Here is a 9,861-nt window from a genome sequence, read left to right on the forward strand (position 1 = left end):
GTTGTTCCAGGAATCAGTATACCAAAAATCAGATCAATCAGATAATTAGATCACATTCTGGTAATGATTATAGAGTTGCTACGCTTTCAAAATTTTATTATAGTGATCACCATGCAAAAATAAATCGATAGGACAATTCTAATGTGCCTAAATCAACGAAAAAAAGCTTTCCGTAACGAATGGACGTACGATTCTGAGTAATAATTCCATTTATATCTATATCAAAATACCAAAATGCTTAAAATGGACAAATTTATATATTAAAATATGATTATTTATAATTTTTTTTTTTTATAAATTTATGTTAAATATCTTTGATAATATATGTTGTTATCTAATGTCTCATACCTATATTTTTTAGACAAAATTAATTAAAAATTAAAATCAGAATATATCTTCATGTCTTAGAATAGTGTATTTTAAAAAGGTTGAAAAACAAAACAAAAAACTAATTATTAAATTTAATGGCTTTATAACATTGTACCTTATTGTTTTGGGAATTTCAAAAATCTAGAAAATACAATACACATAACATGTAGATAACATTGTTTTGAATTTTAGAGCTTTTATGTCTGTAATTCTATCTATAAATAAAAAATTTTCTGCTTCTAAAAAGTTTGTATTACCTCTATATAATTTTAGAGTAGACAATAATTTTGTTTGTCGAGTCCTTGTGTATATAATTCCATGTACATTGTACAAGTAACATGCAAATTTTGTGTAGTGAATCTTATTTGACAATAATAAAGTTTTTTGGTTAAGTCCCTTTCGTGACAACGCCTCTTAAGGGGCGTTTCTTCGTATTTTCACAGTAACTCTTGATAGGTTATTTTAGGTTAGGTTAGGTGATTTCCCTGCAGGGTTGGGCAAATAGCCCCGCGGGGGCTAGAGGCTAGGGCCTTAAGAGGCGTTGTCACGAAAGGGACTATACCCATTTTTAATAGTGCAAATATAATGCAAAATCTGTTGCTATTGCTAACAATTATATTAAGGAAATGTGTGTTTTAGGGCGAAAAAGATAAATTTTAAGGGTTTTTGTAATAGGCTTCATTAATTATAATCTTCAACAACTTTTTATGTGATTTTCTGTTTTGGAATCAAAAATCAAGTAATCAATATGACCTACTCTGCCCAAAATAAATAAACGAAACGAAAACTAACCCTGACTTGTTTTCAATCAATATTTTTCTAAAAATAGAATATTAAAATCCCCCAAAAATAGCCCATAACCACCGCAGGATAAGTAGCTTATTTCCTTGAAGTGTTGAGCCAAATCAATTCAGTGGTTACCGAGATCTTAAGCTTCAGACAGACGGACATCATTGTACTTTGTATTATAGTTATATAAATGAAAATTTTAATGGACTATTATTGCAAATATCAACGAGTGTAATCATAATTATTTTAATAACATCAATTAATAGCAGAAATATGCACCAGTTATTTTTAGATTTTAGGGCGCATTTTCCTTTTTCTGATCTGACATTTATTTTGATTTTTAAAGAACACCTGTATTTATTATTTTTTTAAATGACTTCAACAATCAAAGTAACAAAATAAAGTTTTACTGTTTTTTTTCTTGTTATCAAGACAAATGAGAATGCAATTTTAGATCATGCAGGAAGATTTTGGATGCCTTAAAACCCAGGCAGAGATCTGCTATATATTTTTTTTATTGAAAAAGTCACATCTTTAGCTGTGCAAAGATTATAAAAAATAGGTTTTCTAGCAGATTGGGTAGTTTGGATACTCAATAGTCAAGTACATAATATCAAAGCAACCCTAACCCAAGCTCCTCTGTTGAGAGCGTCATTCATTACAGTGACTTAATTTGGGACACCTGCCATACTCGGCGAGGGTGAGGTATTAAAAAGTAGATCCCTTGAGACAGCGGGTCAAGTACTTGTAATTGAGCTGGCCCTGGTGCACAAAAGTGTCTCGTCCTACTCCATGACTACTTAGGTCCAAACACTAAGAAACTATGGCTAAACACAATTTAGACCAAATACCGACCATATGCAGCTTACGTCCATCACCATCACACTAGAGCTGCATTATTTATAAAAGTAATTTGTTTGCTGAGTTACTTGTGAATATAGATCGGGGATCTATTCTAAAGGGATAGGTAAGACAATGGCCAATAAATTGATGTACATTTCCAATGATGACATACACAATTATCCTTTCCGTGGATTAAAATTAGTGGTTGAATTGTTTGAACACTCAACTTAATAAGCAACCAATCAAAATTAATTCATTAAAGTCCCCAAAGTGGATAAGGCAACGAATATGAAAATGTTATAGTAAAACTTTGGGGACTAGTGTATTAAACAGTCCATTGTCCTCTCTCTTTCTCTCTGATTATAATTTCTTTTAAAATGGATAAACTGTTTATATATGTCATCTTTGTTCAAGGAAGGCAGATTAAAAATGTATAATTGGGATATAGCATTAAAACAAAAAAATCAAACAATTTTTTTGTTTGTTTGTCTTGACAATAATTCTACATATATGTATCTATACACAAATTACCAAAAATGAACAAAATTAGACATGTTTATGCACAGGAACATCCAAAGCGGGAGGGGGTTAAAAAAAGCCCAGACGTCCTTTTCTATTGTGTACCCCCCTCCTAAATAAAAAAAGCTATATTAAATGCGGTTATTAAATGCGTGGATAATAAAAGCTTGGCCTTGAACTTTGATTATAATAAAAAGAAAACCCTGATTAATAACAATTATTTCAGCTACAATAAATATTGACAAATGCACATATATTTCAGAGGGATCAAGTGCACCTCACGGTAAAATATTTCTGGCAACGATTATCTCCCAAAATCCATTAACTTTAAAAGCTGCTAACGGCCAAATGGTGTAACCAATAGATTATGCTGGCACTGAATTTTAACCGAAAAGTCCTACAAATAATCTGGATGGAATAGTCATTAATCAAAAGTGCACAATTAACTCGCAGTGCATATAAATACGCTAAAAAGACTTATTTTATGCGTTTTTTCAATTGTGAAGCTTTCCCTGGATCTTAACTAATCCTGATTATGTGTACGTGTAGGCCTTCTAATGCTGCTTAACAGGGTGTGCGGGAACGACATGCACGTTCAGCCGTTGGAAGCTGGCAGCCTTTAAAATTAATAGATTTTTGGAGATAAATGTTACCAGGAAATCTTACCGTGAACTGCACTAGACTTTTTCAGTAACATTTTTAGTATTAAAGTTTAATAGGTTGTAAATGTACAAATGTTTCTATAGACGTCAAACTTTACTAATTGCTATAATTTTTTGACATTGCAAATAAAAATAAATATTATTTAAAATATCAAACATTAAAATTAAAAATATATAAAAAATCTTTTATGCCTTTAATTTTCAAACAGGATTAATTGGCAGGAATCTAAAGGGATAGGACCAATATAGCCAATAAATTGATTTACATCCCGAATTAATATACACCAATGCTCCACAGTTCTGGATGATGTAATCATTTTTTAGAATAGGACTAATTGACATTTTCAAATTTAATTTCACAGTTTTTAATTTTTTTATTTTAACAAAACTTTCCTTGATACAACATCATATTATCTCCAATAATTTATTCATGAATAAATTTAGATACAAGCAAAATATATATAATTAACCCAATAAAAATCACACACAAAAATTCCAGTTCGATATTCATTTTCAGTTCATAGCCATGGCATCAGGAAATGTATTATCAATCTAAACATAAAATATATTTAGCCATAAATATATTTAGTATGAGTTAATATGATCCTTCCTTTATTTATGAAATAATTGTTATATATTAATGTTATATAATTATACTAGCGGCTTCGCCCCTAGCCTCTAGGGGCTTTGGCCCAAGAGGTGATCAAAAAGAAAAATTTTGGCGAAATTTGTGAAAGGACCAAGGAAATCTTCAGCAAAAAAAATGGGGGAATTTCTTTGTTTTTTTTTGGGGGGGGGTTTAGGGTGTCCCACCCCCCAAGAAATTAGCCTAAAACCACCACAGGACCAGTAGGTATATACCCTGAAGAGTAGAATCCGATCGGTTCAGTGGTTACCTATATCTTAAGGGACGGACAGACATCATTCTACTTTATATTATAGATGTATAGGAAACCTTAAGAGTAGAATGCGCTTTGACCTATACATAAGAATTTTAGCTTTTCAATCAATTAGTTTTTAATGCCCTTTGAATGTTTAGTAACGCAACAGGCTTATATGTACTATCACCTAAAAAGATGAATAGGCTCCCGAGTAATTGATTATATAATATATAATATCAAATATATAAATAAAACAGACGAACTTAACATTGATTAGGATAGGTCGAGCCAGACCACACTCATAGTCTAGGTATATAGACAAGCACATGTTTTTTCTTAAGTAAGAACAACAAAACTACCTACCAAAGATTGTAGTTAGGAATGATACATTGTCATACCTTAGTATTGGCAGAGAGAAGGAATTCCAGATCCACATCCTAAATCATCCCACTTCATATTGTTAGTCCAGGAAGGATCAGGATGATTGTTTGATGAAATCTAAGAGAAATAATTCATATCATAATTAATAACAAAATTTTGTTCACCTAAATCAATGTGTTATTAAAAGCTTAAAATATTACCATAAGACAATCTTGATTTCCATTGTTATTTGGTTCATATCTATGCCAATCAGTATAGGTAACTAAGAAATTAATTAGATTACTTTGTTAGAAATGCAAACTTTATTTTTTCTATTTCAACTTCAAAAAGTCATTTAATAGTTTAGGTTTTCTTAAAGTTAAAATTGTGTAATTTATAAGTTAAACACTAAATTAAATTCTAATTCATTGGTGAGTTTTTACATATGTTGTGATCTAAATTAGGATTTACTTAAAGATCCATCTACCCAAGACCATTTTCCCTCTAGAACAGAATCACTTCCTCCAAGCCAGAATCCAAGGTAAGTACTGATGGGCTTCAATAGATCTTTTGTAAAAAAAAATATATAATTAGGGAAGGAGGCAGAAAAACTTCAAACACACATATTTTATGCTATGTAGAAATAAATGTGATTCTAGAATTGAAGATTATTTAGTAAAATAAGTAATAACTTGAATATCTTTTATAACTATAAATTATACTTGTTTAGGTTAATCTATGGATAAAATCAGTTAACATACATAAGCTTCTGTGAATTAGGATCTTGTAAAAACTTTCAGAACTATTACTGGAAAACTAACTTTTAAAAATTGCACAGCAAACCTTTGATGAAATTTTCATCATGACTATTTTTCACAATTGCAAGTTTAGCATTTGGTGCCAACGAAGCACATCTTGCTTTAGCAGTATTCCAATTTAATCTTTGCATCACTATTTTGTAGCAGGATCCTAAAATAACAAATTTAATTTAAGTAAAATATGAATGGTGCGATTTATGTTTTTCATATTTACAAAATTCTGTTAATTTCCCACCTGTTTCTGTGTCCAGAATCCATCCTTCTCTGCATTTACATACATTTTTGAGACAGATTCCATCTCTGTTTTTGAAACAAGTATCTCTAGGCCCACCAGCTGGAGCAAATGCACACAATTGACCAAGTAATACTCGGCAATTTCTTAATGACATTGGAGTAAGTTATGTTGTAAAGCAATATCATACCTTATGTTTTACACAAATATCAGAAATGTAAAGAAATTTGACTTACCCTAATTCATTTGGATTATCACATCCAAATGTAGAACTTATCATAAAACCTATGATACAAAGTTTGTTATTAGACAGAGGATTTCTTTTAAGTGAATAGAAATTTCTAAGTTCCCTTAGAAAAAAACTTACCCAATGGAATTGCCAAGAATATAAACATTTTAAAGTTTAATTTTTGATATGAATAGAGATACACTGAAAATATGAAAAAAGCATGAAATATACTTAGTACAATTTTGATAATTATGATTAACATTATGTAAAAGATTGAAATAGAGAGTCTATCAATAAAGGTATTTATTTTAAATTATAATAAATAGTATCTTACCTAAAAAAGTAATGGATGTAGAACTGATGTCATGTTGCAAATTAACTTTGTATTTAAAGGGCTCAACAAGTGTTTTATTTCCATTCATTGGGTTATGGAAAGAAATCAGAGTTGCAGGCTTCATCACCATATTTTCACGGTAGCTTTTCTCCTATTTCTAGCCCCTACAGAGGGCTCTAACCCAATGGGCCAATTTTCTAACCATGCAGGGCAATCATTGACATTACCTAATCTAAAATAACCTAATAAAAGCTACTGTGAAAGTACAATAAAACCCGCTATTTCGTTTTCTTCCCATGATCTGATTTATCATTTACTAAGTATATTTGCGATTAATTTTATTTAATGAAATCTTCCAATTTTTAACATGTACAAAACGGCCTGCTTAATTGCTTCAAGATCCATGTCAGATCTATATAGGAAATAAATGTCTATAAACGAGCTCAAGTTTTCCAAGGAATATATGATTAAAACTCATAGTGCTCCAATAATCCATAATAAACTCTCATTGCCCAGAATGATAAGACCCATTATTTTACTTTATTAAAAATAAATTCATTTTTTTCATTTCATGTTGCTATTTACCTTATATTGATGTATTTAATTTCTAATCATAAAAAAGAAAATTTAAATTTATAATATGATAAATTTAAGAAAACTATGTTTTAAAAGAATTCGATTGTGGCGACATTTTGTGTGTTCAAATATTAAACTAAAATTTAATCATCAGCATTAACCCTTTGGTGATGGTAATGTAAAGAAAAAAATATAATTTAAAAAAATCTTTTAAAAATCATTTAAATTATTAAATATTTACTTTCTTTTAGATAGTAATGACGGGTGAGGAAAATAGATTTATTGAGAAATAGATATGCATATAGAAAACTAGCCAATAGGGAGATAATTATATCGAGCCAACTCTAGTTAGATAGATAAGTCAAATCATGATACAAATTGAAATTAAACATTGATAATTTTGACCTGTATTTCTTGACACTATTTTTTTATACTATAATATAATTTATAGGTTACTTGATAAAGCCCTTTTAACTTTAGATAGATTTTTAAAAGCGAAGCTTTCTATAATTAGGGTCGGTCAGTCCGTCCGTTCGTAAGGCAGTCTGTCCGTCAGACAGTAACAGATAGCTTTTTCAGCATGTTAGAATTGGCCTATTGATTTCAAACTTTGCATGATTATTCCTGTAGCTTTATTTTATCATATGTATTTTATAAATTTTTATGTATTTTATAAATTTTGATCTCGACTGAGTCTAAAAAAAATGTACACAGCCAAATCGCTACAAAAGAGCAAAAAGTAATTTGCGACCTCTAAAATTTTTAATCTTGAAAAGTCCAAAATAATCTGACTTAGCAAAGCATTTGGTGAAATTTCAGGTTTTTAAAACAATTAAAACAATGGAGATATTCTTTTTTTCTTTCAATTTTTTGGTCTTTTTGGACACATATGGACAGATATTCAGACGGTATTGGCCATAATTATCGAAAAGATTCGCTACAAATAACAATTGATATGGTTTGGTGTAAAAATTTTCAAAATTAAAAAAAAAATTATTCCTAAGAGGATAACGCCAATAAAATATATACAATAATTGGTGCTGACTCATTTGTAAAAATAAAATTAAACGAATTTGCTCTAAATCTACAGGTGTTTCTTTATACATGTTATAATTACTCTTCTTTGTTGCGTTTTAAAATAAATTCTATTTAATGGTGCTGACACACTTGTATTTTTATACACGTCAACTTATTAATTGTTCTTTGTTGCATTTTAAAATGAATATTATTTGAATTTGCGAATTAAAGTACATTAGGAATGAATTTATAATTTAATCTTATAAAATTACGTAGAGAAGCTCTATAATGATTTTAAAATTTGAATCTAGAATCAATAGAATCTGCATAGATTTTTCTGTACATGTGAATGTCATTCTATATGATATTTAAGAAGATATGTACAGAAATATTTTAAGATGATTTGTTTTCGCCTGACTGCAAAATACCGAAAACTACCATCCCAATTGATTATCCATTTCAGATATAAAATTTTAATTCATCTATAATACTAAGTAGTACAATGTCTGTCTGTCTGTCCGTTTGTCTGTCTATCTGTCTGAAGCTTAAGATTTCAATAACCACTGAACCGATTTGTCCCCAACCCCCCAAAAGAGAAAAATACCCACCCCCTTAAAAAAATCAATTTTTCTTTTAGATCTAAAATACGAAAAAAAATTTGATCAAACATCTTGTGGCAAAGCCCCTAGATGTCCTCTCTCTCTCTTTGGAAGCTACTCTGTCTGTCTGTCAGAAATCTATTAGCAAAGTCTTAGTTTAAAAGCTTGCTACTCTTAACTCAAAATGTCCGATGGTACGTCCAATCTAGTTTGATTCTATGCAATTAATGCATCCCATCTGCTAGCTATTAGTTTGTATTAAAATATGGGTCAATAATCTTTTTTAGCTGCAAAGCCTCTCTATAATCCATCTGGTCTATACGCTAGTCTATACTCCGTACGCTAGTCTGTCAGACTGTAACGGCGCTATGAATTAAAATGAAAAATAAGATTTTCTTGGATTCTGTTGTATATAGACAGCATAACTTTTAGTGAAAATTCCTATGATATACATACATATATTATGCTTCTAGTCTATATTGTTTTGTCTGTTTGGTGATTTTCTTAGTAGTGGCAACTGAATAATGAACTACTATATAACTCTCTTTGTCCATGTGTCTGTCCAAACTGTGATTTTGTTGTGCTTCGCTACTTATGAATGTTGTCATACTTGTTTGTCCAACCTTCAATAAAAATAAAAGTATCCTTTTTGGCGTGATAACTATTTTATTCTGAACAAAAAAGCAAATATTAAAGAAATATTGTAACAAAACTTTTTTTTAAAATTCGACTTAGATCGAATGTTACTTTTATTATCTAAAAGAAAATAATATTCTTCAAGTGATTACTATCTCCGTGATAATAGTGTTCGTTTTTTCAATAAATTATAATCCAGACAACTACCTGCCCCAAATGGTGAAGACTCTTTTAGTCTGCTAGCAAATTGCTTTTTTATTTCTATTTCCGATAGGCTCCCCCGCCCTTTGGCATCTGTTAGGTATAATTCATGCCCCTCTATTCTTTTACTTTAATGTTTATTCCTACAACTGTATAAAATATGACCTTCAGTTTTAGGAATGTTTTCATCCTTGTTGTTTGGCTGATTTTCTGGTAGCTTTGTATGATATGTAACATAAAAGTTCCATGTGCGTTGATTCACATAACCAATATAGTATCATACATAAAAATAAAATCGTTTTTGATTATAATTTTTCTAATTCATACTTTGTTGGTTTGTATGATGACTAAAAAGCGTCCATCTGCTCTTGTTCACACATAAAAAGTAAATTTGCAAGGTTTTTTTTACTTTTTATGGTCAAATATTAATATTTTATGTATGCATACTTTCTTTTATTAGGATACTAGTGGAAGTTTAGGGAATTCTGAACTTAAAAGGGATGGGAGGGGGTAGAAAATTACCTAAAACTTAAAATTAGAAGAAAAAAGTCTATTGCTTCTTTACATATCAGGGTCTTAACGGCCAGACAAAAAAACGTATTTCTTTTCACAATACGATAATTTCTATTTATAGCATAACAAGCTTTGTCAATAGCCTTTTTGTTATAATCTGGGTTTATTTTTTACATAGTCTTAAATTCCAATAATTTGATTAAACCCTAAAATTAACAATATTTTTTTCTGACTGAAAAAAAAAGACTTTTTAAATGTTTTAAAGAGAAAAATGGGCTTGAAT

General features: G+C 29.8%; 1 protein-coding gene across 2 annotated transcripts; it reads right to left on the reverse strand.

Annotated features, from left to right (window-relative positions):
- Positions 1-3,605: 3,605 nt before the first annotated feature.
- Positions 3,606-6,062, reverse strand: LOC145327943 (C-type lectin lectoxin-Lio3-like). Of its 2 annotated transcripts, XM_080171469.1 has the most exons (9): positions 6,037-6,062; positions 5,841-5,903; positions 5,710-5,758; positions 5,477-5,619; positions 5,267-5,392; positions 4,895-4,990; positions 4,645-4,706; positions 4,462-4,561; positions 3,606-3,734 (listed from the first exon to the last, which is right to left on the reverse strand). In XM_080171469.1, the coding sequence occupies exons 2-8, from the start codon at positions 5,866-5,868 to the stop codon at positions 4,463-4,465; spliced, it is 603 nt and encodes a 200-aa protein (XP_080027595.1). In that variant the 5' UTR covers positions 5,869-5,903; positions 6,037-6,062; the 3' UTR covers positions 3,606-3,734; position 4,462. The 2 variants fall into 2 exon arrangements, with proteins under 2 accessions (XP_080027595.1, XP_080027594.1); XM_080171468.1 differs by lacking the exon at positions 6,037-6,062 and having other exon boundaries at positions 5,841-5,904.
- Positions 6,063-9,861: the final 3,799 nt, after the last annotated feature.

This window comes from Acartia tonsa, chromosome 9 (genome assembly GCF_053477335.1).
Source record: "Acartia tonsa isolate MP-2025a chromosome 9, ASM5347733v1, whole genome shotgun sequence".
Lineage (NCBI taxonomy): Eukaryota > Metazoa > Arthropoda > Copepoda > Calanoida > Acartiidae > Acartia > Acartia tonsa.

Coding starts and splice junctions, on each gene's coding strand:
- LOC145327943 (XM_080171469.1), bottom strand. CDS start 5,868: ATGTTTATATTCTTGGCAATTCCATTGG. Junction 5,393..5,476: donor GATTCTGGACACAGAAACAG/GTGGGAAATTAA, acceptor TTGTTATTTTAG/GATCCTGCTACAAAATAGTG. Junction 4,562..4,644: donor GAAATCAAGATTGTCTTATG/GTAATATTTTAA, acceptor TATTTCTCTTAG/ATTTCATCAAACAATCATCC.